This window comes from Columba livia, chromosome 2 (assembly GCF_036013475.1).
Source record: "Columba livia isolate bColLiv1 breed racing homer chromosome 2, bColLiv1.pat.W.v2, whole genome shotgun sequence".
In the NCBI taxonomy this organism is placed as follows: Eukaryota; Metazoa; Chordata; class Aves; order Columbiformes; family Columbidae; genus Columba; species Columba livia.
In genome coordinates, this window is record NC_088603.1 from 82517095 (window position 1) to 82542471 (window position 25377).

General features: G+C 34.9%; 1 protein-coding gene across 6 annotated transcripts in view; it reads left to right on the forward strand.

The window, feature by feature from the left end:
* Nucleotides 1–23127, forward strand: part of CDH18 (cadherin 18) — a 552389-nt gene extending 529262 nt beyond the window's left edge. For 3 of the 6 annotated variants that reach the window (XM_021283817.2, XM_021283818.2, XM_013371467.3), the window contains 4 exons: nt 687–808; nt 5977–6094; nt 16845–17096; nt 18613–23127. In XM_021283817.2, coding sequence (XP_021139492.2) covers nt 687–808; nt 5977–6094; nt 16845–17096; nt 18613–19115 — 995 coding nt within the window. In that variant the 3' untranslated portion in view covers nt 19116–23127. The remainder of the gene's footprint in view (nt 1–686; nt 809–5976; nt 6095–16844; nt 17097–18612) is intronic. The other 3 variants (XM_065052617.1, XM_065052616.1, XM_065052618.1) reach the window with 3 other exon arrangements.
* Nucleotides 23128–25377: the final 2250 nt, after the last annotated feature.

A 25377-nucleotide genomic window follows, 5' to 3' on the forward strand; every position in this document is an offset into this window, starting at 1 on the left:
TTTTTTCCTGTTTTATCATGTGTATTCTCATTGAAAGGATTCTATTTATTGTGCTTTTTGAAGGTGAGTTATTTCTGAGGGTGAGCTCTCACACAATTACAGATCATAGCCTAAGACACCATTAATTAAACATTATTTTCTTACTGGTATGTCAGTGCTAAAGCAAGACTTATTAACTATTATACTTCATGCAATAGCATAATAACTTTTGAGGAACCTGAACTCAAGCCTGGGAAAGGTTTACATGTGTCTATGCTTTCATATTTTCTTATTATTTTGCTATATTATCTCCTAAACTCATTAAGGGACTGAGAAAAATATTTTTTAAAATGTATTAAATTTTATTCAATACTGTGATGACACTTTCACATTTGTTACAAAGCCTAGCATACGGTGTGATAGTATGCCATAACTCCAACAGCTTTCTCCCACTTCAAGAGTAATGTGCATTTATATTTATGTATAACAGTGGCTTAAGACTCATACTATAATTTCTATTTTTTTAATTATTATTATTTTTCAAAACAGTTGATGAAGCACAGGAAACAACACTTTCAGTAGCTTGTTACCTAAATTTCTGCAGCTGTATCTTGTTCTTATCTGGTTGTTGTGTTAAGAAACCATGTTTAAATTGAAGATGTCATGAAATATTGAATATTTTGAATACCTTCTTCTGTATTTTGCAGACAATCCTGAGCTAGTGAGCCATGTTCCAGTTGGTGTTAGAATCCTGGATGTCAATGACAACCCTCCAGAGCTTGTCAGGGAGTATGATGCAATCGTCTGTGAGGATTCAAAGCCTGGTCAGGTAACTCTCACAGTTCTCATTCTCCCAGTGACAAAGAATAATTATTTTATTTGTTAATGCCACATATGTAACAAGTTTGATTTGGGGAAGACATGTCATGATTCTTCCTGATTTCATTATCGTATATCATATTTGATTCAACTTTAAAGCTGTATTAGGTTGACGGGAAAAGATCTGGGAATTTGTTCAATATATCTTTCTTGTTACTGCAAAAAAATTCCAAACTAGCTTCAGTAAAGACAGGCAAAACTTGAGTATTGTCAGGTAAGTGGTGGAATTTGACACATCACTCTCCTGAACAAAATGGATGAAGCAGATTTAACACCTCTCATCTAAGGGCCACATGTTAGCAAGGTTTCAAATACAAGTCAGTGAAACGGCTGATAAACATGGCCATGATCCTAACTTTTTGTATGTTGATTGCCCCTGTCTGGGCAGGGTCATTATGGAAAATATGTTGAGCAGATCTTTCACAGCTCTGAGCATGGGGTCAGAACTGAATCACATTCCAATCACTGTTCCTGTGATTGAAGCACTTCATTGCAGTCTGTAGTCTGGAGATTTTACCAAATGCCTTTGCTTTTGGGGTAGACTGAGCTTTTTTTACCCAACACTATGCTTGTTTTGTGTTATTACACAAGTTGTAAGTTGCAATTGTGAGCACATATATTTTCTGAGAAATATATTACTAATGATAACAGTTTTCTTATGAAATATTTAAAAGCAGTGTATATAAATACATTGTGACATATTTCTATTTTTAATGTTGAATCTATAAAAATGTTGTACTTCATCAGACTATAGGATGACCCAAGTTATCTTGACTCTAACTGCAGCCAGAAGCTGACACCTAAAGAGCAGTATAAGAACATGGCAAGCATGTGTGAACATCCATCCCTGTTCTCAGACTGTTTGCAAATAATTTCCTGATGCAAGTATGGTTTCTCTGTTTTTAATAATCCTTTAACAACCATCTCATATGAATATGTCTAGCTTTTCCTACTTTTCCTACTTTCCTAGCTTTTCTTCTTAGTTTTCTCTTCCTTTCCTAGCAATTTCAAACACTGACTTTCCTTTTTAACCACTAGTAAGCACTGAATGCAAAAAACTGCCTACCTTAACACCAATATTATTAGAAGTAATGGTCAGCTCAGAGATTGTCATCACATATGTGAAGTTAAGACTATGTCTATGGATGATGAATTTCACCTCTCTTTGTATTGCCTAGCTACTGAGTATTGGAAGGTCTTTATTGTCAGACCTTCCTCTTAACTTTCCTGCTGCAAGAACCTCCCCTCTTATTTCATGACTGCATAGTTTTCTCCTGTGCTCTTATTGAGACACCTCACTCAGAGCCTTTGAAAGTCTAAGTAGGACTGTCTATTAACTGAATATCTCTTACTAACATGCTTATTAAAGTAAAAATAATGTTCTGAAAACCTCAAATAAAGTCAAATATAGAAGAATTGGAACTTGTAAAAGATTATTTAAAAAAAAAATAAGAAAAAATCTCTTAAGAATTAATTGCAATTGCTTTCAACATATTCTGATATTTTTAAAATTATATATTTCAACAGTAATTGTTAAATAATTGTTATAATTAATAATAACCTAAAACATGCAGTGAAGCTAGCTCAGAAATGCTCTGTTTGCTGGGGTTTCTGAGTAGCTAATATTTTTTATTAGCAAAGTTTTAGTTCTCTAATAGTAACTTTGCAAATGGAAATTTATAAGAGAGGTATTTAAAAGATAAAATAAAATTTATTGTAACAGCATTTACTCCTGATTTGGTTCAATGTTGTGTTTCTCTCAGAGCTACTGTAGCAAGTCTTACAGACTGTTTTTTCACCTTATTTTTTCCTCCATAGTCCAATTTATTTATTTACTTAAAAAAAAAATAAAAATTAAACTCATGGACTTTAGTGCTTAAACGAATGTCTCTGAGACATCTCAAAGAGAAAATGCTTGTGGAAAGATGGTAATTCTCACACTGAAGTGACAGCTTTATTCCCTTAGCAGCCACCTTGTTGAGAAGATCAACTGTCTCCAACAGCTTCCAGGTGAAGTCTGATAGATATTATATATTAAAGTAGATAAAGCATCTGTGATTTGATCTTAGATGGCATCCAGACATGGAGAACTCTGGCTTCTAGATGTATACTGACTTTGTGAATGATTTTGAAATTTAGCCAATGTAAGAAAATGAAATTTTGCAATCTTCCATGAAATGAACTGACAAAAGAAATTTTCCTTTGCTTCACATGCAACTTGTTTTATTATTTTTAAGACAATGGGAGCAAATAGAGATGTTTAAAACAAACAAACAAACAAACAAAAAACAATGACAACAAAAACCACAAACCCACCAAGTTTAAATGCTTTGTTCTGGGAAATTAAGGAGTGAAACGTTGATAGTTTTCTGAATGTTTCCAACTTCAATGTTTGTCCTGGCAGAGTATGAATCTGTTAAAGTATCTGACTAGATCTGCTAGTCTTATTCACTATAGTTCTCCAAATATAACATTTTTTTTTTCTGGGTGCTTTTCAGGGGAGTAACAGAAATAGTTGTGATAGTAGTGAAATGTCATTTTGCTGACACTATCCATTACTAGAAATCAACACACAGGTGTATGTACATTCTCATGCACACACACAAATAACTTTTTCAGAATCAGGGTCTATAAATATTGTTCTGCCAACATGAGCTACCTCATCCCAGATGCTGTTATTTCTAATAGCCAGAAGAAATCAGTGTTAGCTGGCAAGGAACACCTCTGCTGTAAGTTTATCATGTGTATAATTACTTGTTTGTTGATTCATTTCAAAAAAGGATCTGAGTAGGATTTAGCCCCTGCTTTCTATCCTTCTCAATTAGTTCTCCTCCATTCTTGAAATTCTTTCTTTTCTCACCAACTCTTGCCTTCAGAAAAAATAGCATAACCCTTCAGTTTCCTCACTTCATTGCTGTCAAGTGAGCTTTATAGCAGCTGAGGTTCTATGTCTACATTTTTATTTTAATCAGGTCTGGTAAGGTGCATATTAATGTCTGCTAACAGGCCATTAATTAATTGGCTTATTAATTAGAAAAAGGTTAACAGTACATTGGGCATCAAGAGGACACATACTTTACTTTCTCACTTCTGAATGAATATTTTAGAAATATTTTCCTTAGAAAGCAAGAACCTTTTTCTGAAAGAATGTGAGCTTTCTGTTTAAAAAACAGTTACCTCAAATCTTTTTGACCTGTCCTATTACACATGCAATGACTATTTTCCACATGGCAAAGCATGATTTCTATATCATTGGGTGCTATACTTTTTACATACGTCAGTGAATTCAGGGAATACTTCAATTCCCATGTATGGAATCAGGGGATATAGGCAGTGTATTTTCTTGAGTTGTAAAATCAGTCTTAAAACCAACTAAATTTTATGCTAATGTTGTGGCATTGAGGTCTTGATTAAAGGTGGTTTTGTTGCAAAATAGCATGTTTTTGAAGCAAGATTCTGTAATGTGTCACTGAACATTTAATATAAGACAGGGCAACAGGATGAAAGTTTTTCTACTAGGTTGTCAAATAAAAGCTGAAGGTGCGTGGCAAAACAAATTATATTTCACTGATGGAGAGCACTGAGGATTTATACGCAATATGTAACAAGTTAATACCTTTTTTAAGGTCTTATCTGAATTTTTACAGCTAGGTATGGTATTTAACATTATTTTTAGTATTTGAGTAATAACAGAAACTGATTCCCTTCAAAATATTCTTCCATCAACATTTTCTTGTTGCTTGCCTTTGCCTCATAATATGTTAACATTATTGACTAAATATATCTATATAAGACAATCTTTCTGCTTTCACATGGTAGTTGTTTCAATAACAGATATGCCACCTTTGCAAAATTCAGTAGAGAATAATTAGCTTTTGCCAAACTTTTTCACCAATATTGCCATGACTTTTGTAAACTACATGTTTACAGACACTTCAGATTGATCTTATTCTGCTACAGTTCAGCAAAGATGTATTATGAAAAAATTAAAAAATATTCCCAGCAATTATCTTCAGTATTGTTAATTATCTCAGGTGTGTATAGAGAATATCATGTACTATATTGTATATAGTCAGTAGAACAAGCATTCTTTAAAATGTATTTGCTTTGCTTTTCCATGTGAATAGAGACAGAACTGTGTGCTGTCTTTTAGTTTTAAACCAGATCAAACCACTTGAGCCCACATGGTTTATGCTTCAGATTCAGTCCAGACAGACTGCAACTGAACACTGAACAGAAAAATTCTCATGAAAAGAGCACTTTCCCCACCACCCCCGCCTTTTACGTTTCCCTCAGGATATCTATCAGCTCTGTGCAGCAGTCTTGTGTGGGCTTCACTGCCTATATCACAAGAACAGCTTTTATTAAATTCTACTTTAGCACTTGAGCTTCCAGTCCAGCATGGAAATGAAAGCAGAGGTAGAAATATTGCTTGGTCACACATTCCAAAAGCTTATCTCAGTGTTATTTGAAAAAAACACCAGGGCTTTTGAAGGCAAAGGTCCTACCTCTCAGAAATATGTCTCTCATAGGGTTGCTACATCTAATTCTGTTTCATTTGGGTAAACCAAACTAAAACCAGGGGTGGCTGATATTCTTTCTGTTTTGTTCCCTGGAAATTTAAAACTGATTCTTAATAGAAATTTTAAACAGAGCGCTGATATTTCATACCTGCCATTTTGGTTAAGCAATTATTTTTCCTAACCAATAACAAAGTGCATCTAATTATTGGGAGGGCAAGCAGATGATACTTCGCATAGACCATTCTGGTTCAGCCTGAATTTTTTCTCAATAAAAACAGATGTTTATGTGAAACTGTAACTCTCAAAGTCACCAGGGTGCAATGTAGGTGGAGAAAATTTCTGTACCAGGTCCTGGCCACATCAGAATATTGGAAAGTATAGATGCTTTAGATGCTTTTATCTATCTTCAAAGTGTGGTTCTTAAAATCATTCATGCTAGAGAAATCAAACTAATGGCCCAGTCATTTCACTGGCTGAATTTAGCAGCAGTCAAGTAGAAAATTAAAATAAGCTAACTTTGCGCATCCTGGTGAGGTCACGTACTATGTGGGTCAAGTTCAAATTTCAACACATTCACTGCTAATTTTTATTTCAGGTAATTCAGACGATCACTGCCACTGACAAAGATAACTCTGCAAATGGGGCAAGATTCCATTTTTCCCTTGAGGAAGGGCTTTCTTTGAATCCCAACTTTACTCTAAGGGACAATGAAGGTAAATCAAACACATAAATCTCAAAGAAATGGGTCTCTGTTTTGTATGGGATGTCTCACTGAACAGAATAATTTCCATGCATTTCTTGGCAGGAGAAAACTGTAAACTGTTACCACTGAACTGGCTGATATCAAAGACACAGTGTGTACAACTTACTACAAACTATGAATAATCAGATATTGCGTTTTATTTTTATATTCCACTGCATTTTGACATTTATACTTCATACATTCAGGAATGTTTTTTAAAAGTGTATTAATGGAAAAGATGCTGACAATTTGGTCTGCTTCTAGGTGAATATCACTGAGTGGGTACTTTCAAGGTTATTGCTGGTATATTGCTTGAAGAAGGAGCATGAAGATAGACCCAGAAGGAAAAGGGTCTTCAGAGTCACTCAGCCAAGAGTTTCTGAACATTTCTTGAATGAAAGAACCATCCAGGCTTTCAAAAAAATAAATCAAAACACACACACACACAAAAAAAAACAAAACACAAACAAACAAAATCAGCCTTACTATTTGTTGAGTATTGCCTCATAGTTTCCATTTTGCAACCTGATGAAAATGAGAGTAGACTTTAAATGCTTAGCTGTAGTTTTCCTCTGAAGTTTTGTGTGTGGTGTGTGGTTTTATTGGTATGCATGTAAAGAAGCGGGTGTGAGTTGGATTTAATAGTTATATTGTTACAGTGTTGTTATGGAATATCTTCTGAGATCTTACAAGTCACTGCTGATCTGTAATGACTGAGGAGCATTAACTCCATCATTGCTACATATGGCACATACAGTGATGTTTAAATTATTCTTTACAGATATTTTTTATCTGTTTTCATAACCTTTCAGGGAAGGAGACTGTTTAGTCTTCCTAAAAAAGCTGTTCCAATGTTTAACTATACTTACAGAAAGAAAAAAACCCCAACAAGTCATGCTGTTTGTTCAGTCTAGATTCATGGCCTTCATAGCTGGTTCCAAAAAAGATCAATCCAGTACCTATCAATATTAAAAAAAACAATAACATTTGAAGAACTAATTCATATATTAAAAATACTCCTTAAGTGGTGACTCCAGCCCTTTCCCGGATTAGTGTATCAGTTCCACTCAAATTGGGATGGAGAATTATAGCAAAAGCCAGAGGCTTGTTCCTGAAATAAAGTGTACCATTGTGCAGTTTTGTATTTGAGTCTCAAGACTGAAATGAAGTCACTGAGTATTGGACTGTGATCTCATGTGGGATACCATGGCCATGCTCATTTCAGTACAAGACACATCAATATACTTTCGAATAATAAAGTTGGGGTTCATGATATTTCATGGTTCTGAACATATTTTAATTGGGATCTGCATTATATGTGCTTATTACCATTGGAAAATGCTGTGTTATATTTTGCAGGCTGCATTTCAATTTTTCAACATAAATTGATTTATAAGAGGGTGAAAAATATTCATAAATCTTTAATGCATCAGTGTCATACTTTGGATATAAGTATGCAGCAGTATTTGCTGCTTTCTTCTTACCTCCACAAGAGAAGTGAGCAACGACTTTACCACCAACTTCAGAAGGCAGTCTCTGGACTATCTTAAGTTGGATTTGGCAGGGGGAAGTAGGGGGAGGAAATGGAAAAGTTGTCCTTTAAGATGAAGGCCTGTTGTGCGTTATGTTTCTGTTTCACCTAAGGAGATAAAAAAGTAAGCGTGCACTTCCTGTAGCTTCTCACATAAAACTTCAACATGTACAGAGACTCCAGAAACGCAATTCCCAATTTACCCATATAACTACCACAATAACAGTTTAACTCAAATCATAACAATAAGTATATCTTAAAAAGAAAAACATTGTCACTGTTTTGCTCAATGCCTGAATCTTTGTTTGTACTGTTTAAACACTGCCCCTTATTGGGATATTTTGTTTGTGATACAATCTATAAGTGCAATGTTAGTGAAACACTTATAAATTTTATTTGCAATATTCACTTTTCAAGCACTTGCAACTTTTGTATTTATCTTCTATTCCTATTCAGAAATTTGTATTTGTTGCTTTGTATTATACGAAATAGCTGAGAGATGGTGGACAGAAGAGGCTTTTCTTCTGTCTGTGACAAGTTTGCACTTTTGAAAATTGACATTTTTGAGCAACAGCTGTTAAAAGTATCAGAATGCTCTTAACACAAGATAGCTGCTATTTTTACCTCTGGATCTAATAATTCTATAAAGGCTGAAATTCTTAGAAATTAAAAGGAAAAACATACAGCAATGGCCTTACAAGAGTTTTCAATAATGTTTTGCAGAATGATAAAAAAAAAAATCTTGATGTCACATTGAAAGTGGTAGTCAGTGGTAGCTGTATCTGTCACTGCAAAGCTATATTTCTCTTGTAGTCATCTTTGGCTCCAGTCATCCTCTCCTCTTATTTCTTTAGGACAAAGGTTTCATGTCAAAGAAATCTCAGCAGACATTTTCTTCCCACGTTTTCATAACCCAGAACAACAGAATTCTGCTCTTTGAGACTAAAAATACTATTGCATGAATGTTCTCTTACTTCACTATCAGCAGTAGAGCTACAAGATCAAACAACTTTGCAGCAGTGAATTGGATCCTTAATATTAACACTTATATCTGTGTACCTTGAAATCTAGAGGACTTGCAGAAGCATGAAATTTTGTAGTTTGTCCCTACCTACCTGTATAGACTGCAGCAGTATACAGCCTCAGTATTTGCGTGATTCACGTCAATAATATTGTATTACTTCAGCAGAGGAATTAAAGTGTCAGTTCAGATAATTGGTCATATGACCAGTTAATCTTTTATCTCTTGAGCCTGGACTTGTGCCTTTACTCAGTAATATTTCACAGTTTTAAAGCTCCAGCCTTTAAATATGCACCTTTATAATTCAGAGCTTAAAACCCTTAGGGAAATGTAGCCACAAGGCTATAGCAAATATGCAGTCCAACAGAACCAAATTGCTGCTTGGTTTGCCTTCTGGATGCTGCAGGTGTTTACACTTTTCATTTTAAAGAAAAAAATGGAAAAGACAGAATATGATACTTTTTTCCCTACTGACTGGATTCTTAACCTACCTGGTAGATTCTTTGCTGATACTTGAGCTTTTTTAGATACTGACAAAGTACTGTTCAGTGAGAGTAAAGGCTTAAGGGTATGAACAAGAGGACAGACAACAAAATGAAGTGGTATCTGTACACATGTAAGCCAGACAAAACAAGAGCTGAAATAGAATTTATTTGCTATACAAAGAAAATGCATTAAGTTGTAATCATTTCCTGTGATTTTAGAGAGCAAGCCCAGGGAAGATGCCTTTTTGTTTGTTCTGGAATTGTACTTATGAAGGCTTTTTGATAAAAACAGGGCTGTTTACAATTTATTCTACCCAGAAAAAAATGTTATGATTTCTATTAAAACCTGAGCAGTCAAATACTTTTTTAATCTAGGAGTTCTTTATGTTGCAGTTCAGATGCAACATAACTTCTCACTTTGTTTTTTAGGATGTTATTTTAGTTTTTTTTAATGCTTTTTTTAGCTTGTGTGTAATATCTTAAATTTATACTTTTTTTTCCTAATCAGAAAAATCTGCTTTTGGATGTCCTGTTAAAAATTTTCAAGGGCACTAAAACTGACTTCTGTTGAGGAATCAGAGGAAAGATGAAAAAACTCATTCAAAACAGAGCTGTTTCTAATTACTGAATTTTAAAATTGTACTTTTTTTTTTTTTTTTTTTTTTTTAATCCTGAAATTATCATAATGCTTTTCCAAATGCTTAAAGACTAGTTGATATATCTGTCAAAATTTCTTGGTTTGATGGAAAATGCATGTAAGCTTGTGTTATTGTTATGATATCCCCAGCCATCAACACAGAGACACACACACATAGTCTCTCCCTCTCTGAGTTTAAAAAATTAATTCCCTCTTTCTGCCTATTTTGTTGTCTACTAGAGACCTCTTTCAGAAGTTACACAACACTTTTCAGGGAGCTGGCTAAAGATTGAACCATCAGAGAACAGTTCACTTACGTGCAAAAGAACATTTAGTAATTTTAGAAATTTATAATGTGTTCATCCACTCGCGCCCGTGATGCAAATTAACATTTTTCCTGTATCAAAGATCAAAAATGAGGGGAAAAAAGAAAAATCAGTTTTACTTGACATTGCTATTATTTAGGAAAAGAGCAACCTCCAGAGAGTAATTCATTTCATCCCAGTGTGAATTCCCTTGCAGAAGTTTCTGTTTATGTCTCTTCCCTGATTTGTGCAAAATTCTTATCCTCAACTATATAGCACAAGATGTCTGTAGCGGGCCACTGAACGGACTTACAGTTTTTAAAGTTACAAATAAGCATGCCAGATACCAGACTATGTCTTAGTTGCTCCAGAGAGTCTTAAGTAACATCAAAAAAAGGTCAGGCTGAAATCCTCGCTTTGCAATTTAGAATAAGCAGGAAACAGTTACATAGTTCCTACCTTCATTTACATCAAAGTGACATGCTATGGTTATGTAGTATTGCAAGTTACTACTATCCTTCAATAAAATATAACCCTGTGAAAAAGACAAGATGTAACTTGAGAGAAATCGTATCTGAGAAAGTGCAAAGTTAGCATTATGCATGGTGACCCTAAGTACAGTCCATAGAAGTGCTGTTACTGTAAACAGATTGAATGCCTGAGCAGGTATTATCACAGAATCAACATATGAAAGCAAAGACAGAATTCTACTGCAGGCACAAAGGACAGAAGACCAGGAATAGGTACCATACAGGGAGACATTTTTCTTTTTCAGACCTCTGAATATTTTGGATCAGTTTCTGGTTTAAAAAAAGTTGGATCTAAGATGGATGAGATAGGTAAGTAAGCTAGCACATTGTGTATAGGTTTTTCATGCATTTGTTTTCAGTGTTGCTACCTGTTGGTGTTTCACAAACCAGCCCATAAGCTAATAACTATTTTTCAGGCCCCAAAAGTCTGTTAAGTTGATTTTCACCTTTTCCACCCACTGAACTAGGCACTGGCAATAGCTTTTTGTCCACTGGCAATATCTTTCAAACCGGTACAAAAAAAAAAACAAAAAACAAACAAAAAAAGCAACAAAACAACAACCTACAAGAGTTATCAGTAAAGAAATGTAAGAGAAATGCCTATCAACATAATACCACATGAACAAGTTAACAGATCTAACTTTAGAAATATAAGAAATGCAAATCACTCCAATATAATTTATTTGGTTTTAATTAGTTATGACTTCTCAGAAAATTTATTGAAGTTGAACTGCTGATATAAGCAGAGCTGAAAATTAAAACATGCTTTAAACTATAAACACGTTTTTACTGTTTTTATTTCCGTTTCTCTTGTGTCCGCCTGTAACATATAATGTGTCAAAGGAATTCTCAAATTGTGAAAAATAAATGAGTATCCTCCAAAGTGTTCCTGTAGTCACCTTCCACAACATTATATTTGATGAAGTTTCCTTCTCTGTGAAAGTGTTAGAGAACTCATTTGTAAAATATTCTAAAAGATTTGGTAAGAAAGAATAACATGTAAGAGATTAATTACTGTGCAGTATATATATATGTACACACACACACACGGACTAAGAGTTACTGTCCGTAACTTTGTAATATTGAGAGCAATAGTAACAGTTATCACTTCTGATGATATTGGGAACAGAAATTTCCAGGCTAGTTATTAGTCAATAGAATACAAACACCATATATTCACCATGGTACCTCTTTGAAATTCAAAATTTGATCCTGGCTCCTTCTTTGCCTCAAATTGTGTCTTATGCTAGTATTTAATTCTATTATGTTAAAGATACAAGAAAAACAGTTTAATGTTGAAAGAACTGTAACTTATACTTTCCAGTATAAAAATGTCAGTTCCTTGTTTGGCAAGATCTTCCACTCCAGAGAAGCATGGTTTAATTATAGCTCTTTTCAGATTTTTTCACTGTAACATTTGAATTATCTAGTTTTTCTATTTTGTCATTTTGGTATTTTCTTTTTATTTTTCTCACAGTTTTGTGGTGGTTTTGTTGTTGTTGTTATTGTTGTTGTTGTTGTTTTTCCCCCATACTTTTTCCCATTTGTCCACAGTTATCCTTACAGCATACATGCTCGCATCAATGCTCTTTCCTATACAACTTTGCCAATAGTGTCTGTGCTTAAATCCTTTCACTACTGCTAGATTTCTGCTCAGAAATCCTCAGTTCTTCTTCTCTATATTCAGTTTCTGATGTTTTTTCTTTTTAGCCCACATTTTCATCACTGCTTCTATAGCTGCATGGTGATACTGGATCATTCACTCTTTTTTAGATTTATGCCAGAAGATAAAAGGAGGAGGTTATACTTTCTTGCTCAGATTTAAATATTGAGCCTTATTTGGCTATAGGCCCAAGAAGATTCAAATGGACAAAATCTTGTACAATTTTCTTACTTACATGGACAGGGCAGCTGAACTGAAGTTTGTTGCTTGTAGGCACCAGAACAGAAATAAATCGGAGTATTAAGAAGAAATTAGACTATTCTTATCGTTGGTAAAACCACTTACTGTCACTTTTGGATTTAGCAGGTTTGAGAATTTTTCTTTTGGGATAAAAGATATCTCAGATGTTAAATTAATGCTTAGCTCATGGATACAGTGTCACTTACTATCAACAGGGAATTTCATTTTGAGTCCTTGACATAACCTTACGTTTTTAAGGTATTATTTCTGGATAGCTTTGTTGTGTGATTGTCATCTCCTCATTTGTTGTAACTTGAAATACAATTATCCTTAGAACTGTCATTTCTTTGAAATTCCTTTTTCTTTCTGTTGACAAGTACATGTGCTAAAAAGTGCATATAGGAGCTTTGTGCTTCTCTAATGACTTCAGTAGTATTTCTAGGTGACCACTCAAACTTTAGTTTTTTGTGGCAGTATTGGTGCTGAAGGAAAAAGAAAAAAGAACAACCCACTAAGTAAAACAGGACTCTGACTGTTCTCCTGTAATGAAGCTTAATAAAACAGGCTATGTACATTACATAACACTTGGCCTTGTACCTCCTCTAGACTGTGTGTAGTACCCAGTGAAGCTCAGATTTCATTATTACGTGGGTTTTTTTCTCTTCTGAGTTTATGAAACAATGTGCAAGTTGTATTGTAGCCCAACAGAGCAGTGTCATTGTGTCATGAAAGTCACTTATGTGCTGCAGCATGTGTAGCACAAGGCTTTTTAGGGATGCTTAAGGTTCCACAGGCTGCTGCAATAATGTTGAAGCACTGTATAAAACAGAAGACAAACCTATTGCACCCTTCTCCATACTACCTGCTGGGAAGGGTCCCTAGTGCAGGTTATTAACTCTGATGGTGGTTGGCTGTTACATGAGAGAGTCCTGTTGGCCCACACCAAAAAAATATCAGGGAGAGTGACAAAATTTAGCAGTGTGAACAGCTGGTATTCCTGGGATCATATTTCTCACCCTTGTTTTGTATAGCAACCTGCAACTTCAGAAGATAAAAAGATAAACTGTTAGATAGGAACTCTGCTACTAGTCTTTAACAAGTTGTATTTCAAGGAAGGGAAGCAATTATAAATTGGCTTCTGAACAATGAGAAAGTCCGTGAGTTTTTCATGCATATGGGGGAAATAATAATGAAGCTTTTTTTTTTCTGAGTGTAGAAAGGCAGAAGCAACAGTCACCACCTTATAGATATAAACTGAGAATGTTAACTTCTTTTTATGCACAATATGTCTTCATTTGAAATTCTCTACCAATCACAGATACGTAAGTTTATTTCTGCTCTTGGGCTGTATCTAGAGCTCAATCTGCTGCTGCTTTGGCAGCTGACAGGCAGACCAACCAAATGTCATTTTGTATTCTATGGTGGTTTCCCTCTTGCAACCACTGAAGATTTTATCTGTGTCCTCCAGCAGTATTAGAGAAGTTGGGACTGACAGTCTAGTATAAAGAAGGGGAGAGAGTGGCAAATGGGCAAGATATTAGTAAAAAAAAACACAGGCAAAAGTTTTTTATGCACCATTAAGTAGCAGAAAGATAAACCAGCTGGTTACTTTACCCTCTGGTTATACCAATATGTATTGAAAAATTGAAAGACATACGGACAATCTTTGTAGTTTGTGTTCCATAAGATTATTTGCTTGGTTTAGGAGTATTTGAAAATAGATGTCTGAGATTGTTCATGTACTGCATTTTATTAAAAGTAGAAGACCATACATATATCAAAGAACAAGCTGGTCCGAATTTGTAAAATTAGACTTCTGTGTATCTTAGAGTTAGATTGGCAGAGCTTAATAAGACCTCCATGGGAGGGCACAGTCTGTAATTACGTACATAAGGCCACAGCTCACTCTGCGTTAGGGGAGAGTTTTCTTTACATAATAAATGTAATCTGAATTGCGTTGATAGGAAGCTTGATTTCTTCAATCAATTGACTCAATTATAGTACAGAACACTTTGGTGCCTGGTCTAGTTGCAGAATAATGTAGAAATAATATATTTCTTAAAAACAAGGTAAGAAAACAATTCCACATTACTAGAACACCACAGTATGTTTTAATAATGTTTCAGAAGCACAAATTAAGCAATAAAGAAAACAGCTAAAGTTTAATAGTGTTTTTATAAAAATGAAATAAACATTTCTGTGTGTCATATGCTACACTTTTATAGGAATCATTTCCATAATCCTATGTCAAAAGAAAATACTAACTTTCGTGCAAATACCATTTCCACAACATGATGGTATTACTCTGTGTCAGATTTTTTTCAGATGAAAGAATTACCTGTTCATCTCCTTCTGGTTGCAATAGGATTCTGCAAATGGAATTAATATAAATGGCATTAAAAGTGGCTGGTGTCATGACTATATAGAGGAAGCTGGCATGAATCTTGGGATTCAGGTGTCAAAAACATATATTGACTTCAAGAAGTAGAAGAGGACTTCAAAACCTACTGCAAATAAATAAATAAATAAATAAATAACATATTTTGCACTCAATGCAAATGAGAAGAACAAAACTTAATGAGTTTTTAACAAACTCATCATGCTGGAGATTTCATGATCATAGATAGGGAGGGTAGCAAATAAAAGCTAATGAACTTCAAAGCAATAGAATCTGATACTCAGTTCTTGACCCACCAGCAAGGGTATCACTTCCTATATATATGTGTATATATATTGTGTGAAACCTGTTACCAAATATGTTATGTTATGATATTATGCTGATGGGGTTTATACTATGAGTTTTTCTCAGTACCAGTGCCGGGTGATACACAAAAGCAAAATTTTGAGATAAATGAGTTAAAATGAATGTTTTAAAATTTGGCACAGAGCTTGACAGATGTGGAATGAAGAATAGTCACCTCGTAAACAGTTTGTGTCAAGTTTGAACAAAAACTTCATTCAAATACGCATGTGGAAAGTGATCAGTCACATGGGCTAAAATTTACCACACTAGCTGCACTAGATTTTCACGAAGAGCCACAGGCTTCATTTTTCCAAGGTTATGATAAACACATTTAATGTTGTAGCCACAGTGGCAAGGAAAGAAAAAAAAATCTGGTTAGTTTGTAATAGGAAGAGAATCCCAGCAGATGTATTTTTGTACTTATCACTCCTGTGTTGTTTGTTAAAAAACTCCAAACCTACAACCCCACGACTTGGAAACTGCGTGACTGTTAATCATGGGCAAGTAGTATGAGAGGAGTGTTCTCTTCTAATCCCTGTTCCAATTTCATTGTCCCCATCTCTCTCTCTTCATAAATGCTCATGTCTCTGATTTCTCACTATCTCAAATTTTATTTGATTTATCTGTGAGCTATTATTCAGGGGGCAGTACTTTTAAAGTCAGGGCAACGAATTGAAATTCCATTTTGCACATATGAAACCAAGATATAACTATGTATTATAGTAGCATTTATTCCCCTGCACTTTCTTTATTCCCCTTAATTTCTTGGACTGAAAGGGATGTGGGTGGCACTTACTGTCCTAATTAGTGAATATAAATGCTCTTGCAATGTATGTATTAAGCATTAGTATTCTCACTGACTGTAATATAAGTGAGATAGACCTGTAGCTAACATAATAGTGATGTAATCTTGAATTACTATCTCCCCTTTGCTTGCTTACCTTATACCTCTACCAATTTAGAACACATTATATCTGCTCTTTCCCCCTTCCCTTCCATCATCCCTCTTCCCTTCTTCCTTCTGACTTCTCCACAGCATGAGTCTTTGTCTACTTTCCCTTCAGATGTTTTCTGAAACCTCATTTGATTTATAAAACCCATCACAGTAAGATATTAAGGTCTTGTTTTAACTTTTACTGAACACTTCTGAACATTTTTCTCAGAATCAACAGGATTTTATGTTGTGGATGAATTCCACAAAAAAATATTATCAGAATTCCAGGTATTCACATTTACAATTTACAATTTACCATCATAACGTGGAATTAAAACACTTGAAAACTCATCCCAAAATGTTTGTCAAAGTTCATTTAGACTCTAAGACAAGTACATGATCTTAATAATCTTATTATGTAGTGCTAATTACTTCTCTCTGGCCTCCTCTTTCTCCTCTATTGTCCACAAATGCTACCTGCCAAGTTTTAATTCTAGATTCTGGATTTTCACAGATTAAGACTGGTGAGTTTTAAGATGCCCCGTGCTTCTATTCAACAGCAAACAAACAGCCAATAATATTTACTTAAATTTTTGCTTCATTAAAATGATATTCTGGTTTTGATATTGTAGATAATACAGCCAGTATTCTGACAAGAAGAAGGAGATACAGTCGAACCACTCAAGATATCTATTACCTCCCACTTTTGATTTCTGATGGTGGAGTGCCTCCTCTCAGCAGCAGCAGTACTCTCACAATTAGGGTTTGTGCATGTGAGAGAGATGGACGAGTGAGAACTTGCCACGCTGAAGCTTTCCTCTCCTCAGCTGGCTTGAGCACAGGAGCTTTAATTGCGATCCTGCTCTGTGTCGTCATTCTTCTTGGTAAGCCTTTTTCAGTCTTAAGTAATGCTATCCTTCCACTGGTTCTCTGAATGTGGTAGGGCAGAAATTTTTAGTATGATGTTTTTGAACCAGAGACTGCGTTGTAGTAGGAGGTAATTAGAAACACATGGCTGTGATTAAGGGGGAAAGGTTTAGCTTAAATTAATAGGGAAGAATGCCCTTAAAGTACATTTGTGAATATCTGGAGTCCACAGGAAATTATGTTTCAGAGGTTATCAAGTAATTAACACTGCAGATCTTTCTTCTGTAATTTTGAAGTTTTTAAAAAACCACTGACTCTAACTCCATCTCTAGAACAGTGAAAAATGATAGAAAAGAGATGAGGAAAGCTTTTTGAAATGCCTTACACTGTAAGAAGCACCATTAACACTGTAGAAAAACAGCTTCTTAATTACCTCTGTGGGCTAAGCTGATAGCTGTGCACAACATAATCCAGGGGGGCAAGGGACATGTGAGACTATAAGATTACTCCATTAGATAAATGCCCTTGCAAGTGCATTTTCTCTTGATTTTTTTTTTCCCCAGGCCAATTTGGATGTTACCCATTAGTTAATATTCTTTTTTTCCTTTTTTTTTTTTTTTTTTTTTTCTGTCAGAGGCAGATCTTGCTGAGTACATGTCTCTGTACTACTCATGTACCTTTGTGCATTCTTATAGAGACAGCAAAAAATTATGGAAAATGCACTGTGACCTGCATAGGAGATCTTGTAGATTTTTTTCCAAGGCTCTACATTTTCTAAAGATTACTTTCCTCACAGCTTACTTCAGAACTTCCTTGTCAGAAAGATACTTTAAAATGTATAGTAATACATTTAGATTATAGTCTTATATTTTATCATACAAGATTGAGTATTAATCTTTTTACATTTTAATTAAATATATATACTAAATATTGGTTTTAATTAAGCACTGAAAGCCCCTTAATAATGCTTCTGAAAAAATGTCAGCATTAATTACTCATTTCTCATTTAACTGAAATAATGTTATTCCTTTTTATGTCCTTTATGAGATCCCTGATAATCTAATTTTATTATTGGCTCAAGAAATACCAGTAATCCTCACAAAGAAAATATACAGTAGAAGAACAATCTTTACAGGCCCTTTGGAAGATCAGGCTGTATTGGAAGTCTGTAATTTCAGCACAGCATTATTAATTTTCCCCTTAATTTTGTGGTCTCAGCACTTTGTCAAGCTGCTATGTCAAAACACAGCTGTATGGACATCATGGGTGCTTTCCAGGCATACAGCAATCTATCTTCAGCTAACACGTTACACGACAAAGGCATTCACTTAGGAACATAAGTACACTCTTTTCCAGATTTGACAGGTTTGGTGACCCTTTTGTTACAGACAAGTGCCTGATGTAATGATTCCAAATACCAGTATTAGCTTGAAAGTATTACTACTATATATTTGTGACATAGTGTCTGCTATTTCTTTAGCATATGTCCACTTATTTCAGATGTAAATTTTAAACCTAATCTAATATCTGCAGTTTTCTCTTTAGCAATTGTGGTCCTTTTCATCACTCTAAGACGTAGCAAGAAGGAGCCCTTGATCATTTCAGAAGAAGATGTCCGGGAAAATGTTGTGACATATGACGATGAGGGTGGTGGAGAAGAAGACACAGAAGCATTTGACATCACTGCACTGCGGAATCCATCAGCTGCTGAGGAGCTAAAATACCGTAGGGATATTCGTCCTGAAGTGAAGCCTGCGGCCAGGCATCATCCCTCCTCAAGCCTCGACAGTATAGATGTTCAGGAGTTCATTAAACAAAGACTGGCAGAGGCTGATCTGGACCCCAGCGTGCCCCCGTATGACTCCCTACAGACATATGCCTATGAGGGTCATAGATCAGAAGCTGGGTCTATCAGCTCTCTGGATTCAGCCACAACACACTCTGACGAGGATTATAATTACCTTGGAGACTGGGGACCTGAGTTCAAGAAGCTAGCTGAACTCTATGGGGAAATAGAATCAGAAAGAACAACCTAGTTGTAATTCCCAGAACAAAGAAGTTCCTAAACAAGTGGAGATAAAATGACAGCGACGGTAACAAAAAATGAAGACAGAACTTGTAACAGAGCAAGTTGTATGCGGTTACTGTAGAACAAGTGCCATTTTCACGTTTGAAACTGGGTTCTCCAATTTGAAGAAAGTCAAATTTTGAAAAATACTGAAAAAAGAAGCTATTGTCCCTAGTGTATATTTTTTAATTGCTCAAAAAGTCTGTGGTACTGTATCTGTAACAATACCTGAAGTAAAGCCAAGAAAAGGCATTTTTATTGCAAAATGCTTAACATCTCCAAGCTACACTAAGTTTATGGTCATGCCTGTTTAGGAAGATAAATAACAGAGGAGCAAATCTCTTGCAGGTGGTTGTGATGTTGCATTTCTAGCTGTGCTCTAGGCCTTGTAATCCCAATATGAGGTAGCCAACAGAGTATGAGAAATGCTAACGGTGTGTTTCCTTTGCAGAAGGGATAAGCCACACCTGTCCTCTTAAATAAACGGTCCTATAATGATTTAGTTTAGCTGCATTGAGATGATGTCATTCTATTATGTCCTTCATAATCTTTTCACCCATAACCAGCTAGGAGATGGAGGGCACTATTAGCTGTTAGCTCAAACATGGCTCTGGCCCATAGCCCCTGACTTACTCTGTAGCTATGTCCTAGAGGAATCATTGTTTCCAGTGTTGTCCTTTTTGTCTTTTCACAGGAATATCATTCATTCAATTTAAATGGGTCCACAGTACTCTTTATGCAGCGAAGCAGATGAAGCATAGACTCTTTCAATAAAAATAACAACAGTGACCCCATCAAACCTTGCAGTTATTTGGTTCACTGTGCTTCACTTATGTCAATAGAGAAAGCTTTCCTGGTCTTTTGCTGGTCTGAATCCAGGAGCTAAAACAGTCAGTTTAAAACAAAGAGTTCTTAATCATAATGTCTCTCTATTTTGTGTGTGACTAGGAGCAAAATAGAGATGCTGGTAAGACATTGGAATAGGGAAAACTGAAGCAAAGAGAATGAAATGATGCTTTTTGTTTTTCTTTTTAGTTTAATCTACTGATATTTAATGTCTTTTAGAGTAATTTCCATCTAAAAAGAGCAAGCTTTTTTCTCTATATTTCAAGCATCATGGGAACAGGAACATTTGAAGTCAATAGAGGAAGCAAAACTTAAAATGTACCATTATTGTGGTTCCTGTGAATTAAATAAATGGATTTCTCATGTTAGTGTCTTTTTAGCATTGCAGAACTGCTTAACAGTTCAGCTTAATACCTAATCTAGCAAATTATTTTATTTTCTTTTGTTTTATTTTAAACTTTAACCATTTCTTTGTCTTCGTTGTGATAATACTATGAGAACACCAGAAACTCATCCCATGAAAGATTACGACCTGTAAGATTTACCATCTATTACAGTCTTCTGCTTCTAAGAAAAGTAGCTTCACTTAGGGAAGTGAACTTCTTGCGGTATGTATTTGATATGCACACTCTTCAAAGCAGAAGCTGTGTCATGTTTCTTTACTCTCTTGGGCTGGTGTGGAGAGTGATACAGTTCTGTGCACTCCACTGTTTTGTTTGCACCTTGAAAATTTTAATGTTTGCCTTTCAACATCTGAAACCACAAGGCAATGTAGAGGGAAAAGAATCCCAAATCCTAAAATGCTCTGCTGATGATTTTTAAATAGTTTAATAATCTGTATTAATTTTTTTTACCAAATACAGAATCTTCTAGAAGTTCATTTAAGTAGACATTCTCATTGCAAAATTAAACAGATGCTTTAATGTAGTAAGAATTATACTCAAGCTGAGAATGGTCTATGAACTGTCTTTTTTTTGGGGGGTAGGGTATGTTTCAATTTTGGCCTGAATGAACCAACTAGTAATGCAGGATTTTATGAGTATAAATTAGATTTAGATTGCACTTGCTTTGTGTCAACATCTTAATTTTTCTATTGTATGAGTTGAGTGCTAAGAAGAAAATCTTTCAGCAGTAGTAGTACTATGGGCCATAATACTTTGTACCACATTTGCTTGAAAACTGCCTTAGTTGTTGTATTACAGTTTTGAGAGCCAGGTATTAGTTATATTTATATCTGTTCCCACTGGCCCTACACCAAAACAGGGAAAATCAATTGCATTTTGTGCTTCAAACAGTGTTCCCACCATTGTTTTCTTTTTATTCTCGTCATAGAATATTTAGGCTTAAAGCCAACAGAAGTACAGTGACGTAAGCAAAGAATCACTCCTTAACACTCATGTTCTGATTCATTTAATTAGAGAAGGAGGTCATATCTCAGAGAAATAAGAATCCCCTTTTTCTCCATTCCTGTTGCACTCTTTGCACAGCATATGCATTGTAGCCACAGCCCCAAGAATTCTGTATCCTTTAAAACTCTTCAGGGTTGTCAAGACACTGCTTCAGTGATGCTACAGTGTGTCCTCTTTGGTATGTCCTGTTCACCGTGATCACCATATGTGCTTTTCTACCACAGTACATCTGCATGCTTTTATGTTTACTGTTTTAATTCAAATACACATCACAGTGCTGTGTTGTTTGCACTACAACTAGCAGAACACTAAATCTTCAGGGCCACTGAAAAAGCCTCATGGTGCAGAAAGAACAGGTTTACAGATTTCTTTTCCTGATCCTACATTTTTTTCTTTTGCTCCTTTTGTGTCCTAGAAACAGATTTAAAATATATTTGAGAATTTCTATGTTAACTTTGATTAAACCAGAAGAAAATTAACACCGTATACCATGAAGGCCATGAACATTTTGTGGCACTGCCGATTTAACAAAGTATACATTCAGTGAAAGTATCATGGGAAATTCTTTCCTACTTTATGGTTAAGTCCGATTATATAGACTTTGCATAAAGCTTTCATGAATCTTTTGTGTGCTCATATTCTCGAATATCTTCCTACTAGACTAAATAGTAACTCTGTTGCCACTTAACAACTGAACACAGAAAACTGCCAGTTTTACTTAAGCTGGAAGATACTGAGTGAAGTTAAATGGCACATACCAAGTGATGCCTAAGGGCTTTCTGATTTACAATGTTATTTCTGCAACAGCTATTCAACTAATAGTACATTTACACCAAATTAATTAGTTGCATTCCTTCAAACAAACCCTCTTTCTTGTAATGGTGAGGGCACTCAGTATGCTGTAATCTTGACACATCATTGGAGAAGATGGTCTGCATAAGTACTTTAAAATGGAAAAATTTATTGTCATCCTAAACCAAATCAAAATTATAATGTAATACACTTTCAAGATAGGGAAGAGCTTGAAGTCTACTGCCATTAGATTAAGATTCCTACACTGAAAACAAATGAATTTATCAGTGTTGCCATTTATTACACACACAGACAAAACTGTAAAATTTCAAGCAATTTCACTCTGTTATGCACTTTATTTTTGCATTCTTCTTTGAAAATCAAATAATTGTAAACATTTTTGGGTTTGAATTCTAATTGATGCAGTTATTTATGTTGTGGATACTGCAAGAAAATGTTTATGTAAAAATATTCTCACTGCTTTTAAAAGATATTACAAAATTTTTTGTGGTTGAAGGCTTTGTAAAATCATCCTGTAAAAAATCTAAATATTGGACCAGTGTGGAGATAACCAAACTCATAGACTCACATGAAGGGTAACAAAGGAAATGTTCTAAATGCAGAGAAGAATATGAAATTATACTGCCTAGGGTTACTTTGTGGATTATAATGTTCTAAGACCTTGTACTTGCAGTACATATAAATGACACAGTGTGTTCTAAGGACCATTAGGAGTGTGTTGCAAGTATTTGGCCATCCTTATTTTTCCAAAGTCTCCAAAAATATATATTTTTTTTTAACAAGAGAGTGATGTAAAGTATACCTCCTTATGCAAGTGTTACTGACAGAAATTGTTACATTTTCTTTTAATAAACAAAAGGGACAAAAATCTTTTATTCGTATTTTTCAAATAAAATATGCTCTTTGCTATGGTGATGGGTTATTGTATTTCTCATCACAACTAGAATGGAATATTTTCTCTTCAGTCCTGTATTTTATACTCACCAAAGAAATGTGACTATCTAAAGACATTCTGTCTTTTAGCATGAGATGTGATACAGCAGTAATAACCAGGTCAATGTCAGAAATGATGTGGTAGCCTTAACTAGATTTTAATGCCTGGTATAGTCACTCAGTGGTGTCACTATTTCAAAGACTGTCTTACATGATTATTGCTATAGATGGGTAGAGAGAGTGATGTCAAGAGATACCTTGCAACAGACTGAACTATAACTGCTAAATGGTTCATTACTTTTACTTGTGGTGAATATTCCACTTGACCCATCACTTTCCTGACACTGAAATACAGCAGTATAGGATGAATACAATATCCAAATGAGTGAGTTATGGCATTGCACATCTGTGAATCCAGGTCAGTGGTAACAGCCAGGGTTATCATCCTAAACTGACACAGAATAGAAGAGAAAAAACATGCAGGGACATTCACAATGATCAAGCTCAGACACAGGCAATGCGAGTGGACAGGAATCACTAATTCTTTCTCAAAGGAGTTAAGAGGTTTTACTAACACATTACATCTTAGAAAATATCAGTACCTTGACTCAAAAGGAACTTGCTGCATGCAAGACCTACTTACTCAGTCTGGCATAAGATTAAAAAATAAAGCTAAGGATGACTGGAAATGAAAATACGATTTTGTTATTGTAGCCTATTTGCTCTACTTTGTTGTCCACAGGCCAATTTACTTTGTGTACCACCATACTATGCAATTCCCACATGTGCCTCAGCACAGCCATCCCGCCCCAAGTATATTATAGTAAGATAATATTTGCAAGACATATATTGTCAGCCTGAATTTGAGTGCAGGTTCAGGGGAGGAACTAGTGGTTTTGAGGTTTTAGTTTTGGTCCCCATAGGAGGTGTTTAAACTTTCTAAAGAATGTTTATAAAGATTTTAGATCATCTTGCATATCCAAGATTCATTGATTTTTTTTTTTTTTTTTTTCCTTAGCAAAGCTTACTATCCTCTTATATTATTGCTTCCATATGTGGCAAATGCATTATTTATATTTAGGTACAGTCGGTCTTCAAAAACTAGAGAGATTTGGTTTTGAGTTTAGTAGACTTTTCTGTGGGCTTTATGATGCTGTGTAGCATTTTTGTGTTATATGACTCTTACAAATCCATCAACATACCTCATCCTTTAATTAATCAACAAAGTCAACAAAGATCCAAAACACTCTTTCCACACTAGCTGCCTCTAAATTGGGTTTGTTCTAATAGTACATGCAATAGATCATACTGTAGTTGGTGGGTAGTCAGTACCTGCAGAAACATTCTCATCCAGCAAAACACCTTTCAAAGGGAAAAGGGACGTTGGGATTAGGACTCTTAGTTGATTTTAGGACACACAGAGCTTGAAAGGTGTTAGATTCCTAGCCAGCCCTGAACAAAATCAGGGTCTGTGGCAACTTCATGCTACACTTTGTCATCATATATGTTCAATGTCCAAATAGCTGGTATGCTCCATGGAAATCCCAGTAAGGGTATTTGTAATTAAGTGAACTGTTCAAATATCTGAACTGCCACATCTTCTGCTAGAGTCCTGGACAGAAATGGATCAGTCTTCATGCATTTTCCAAGCTTACAGTGTGAACATAATTCTGACGCATGTTGCACACCTTTAAATTAGACTGTTTTGAAATAAATTAGATTAGACTTTATTATAAAGATTAAAATCTTGGTGTTATTAAGCATTGTTTACTTAAAAATCTGAATTAATATCTATGTTCCGTGTTTAAAAGTAATTCTTTCCTGTATCTTCTGGAATTGATTTGGGGATAAAGCACCCACAAGTAAAATTCAGGCCAGCTTTGAAGCCTCAAGCACAACATATCTAATAACCAATTTCATCATAGGATTTGGGTTGAGCAAAAATCAAATACTGGTTGTGTACAAAAAGTAAAATTCACTTGTACTAAGCAAACCATTTTTTTTTAATTTTAGTTTAGGTCTATTGATTTAAAACTATGCTGGAAGTGTAAAGGTATATGAAAATATGCATACCCTGGTTATGTCATGAAGACCACATTTGGATTTCTCAAAAAATAACTAAAACCACCTTATGATCTGCAGTATTTGGAAACTCTTTTAACATGATCTTTTTGATCAAACCCATATTTTCCAGGTAGTTTAAATGCTTTGTGCTACACAAATTTTCTA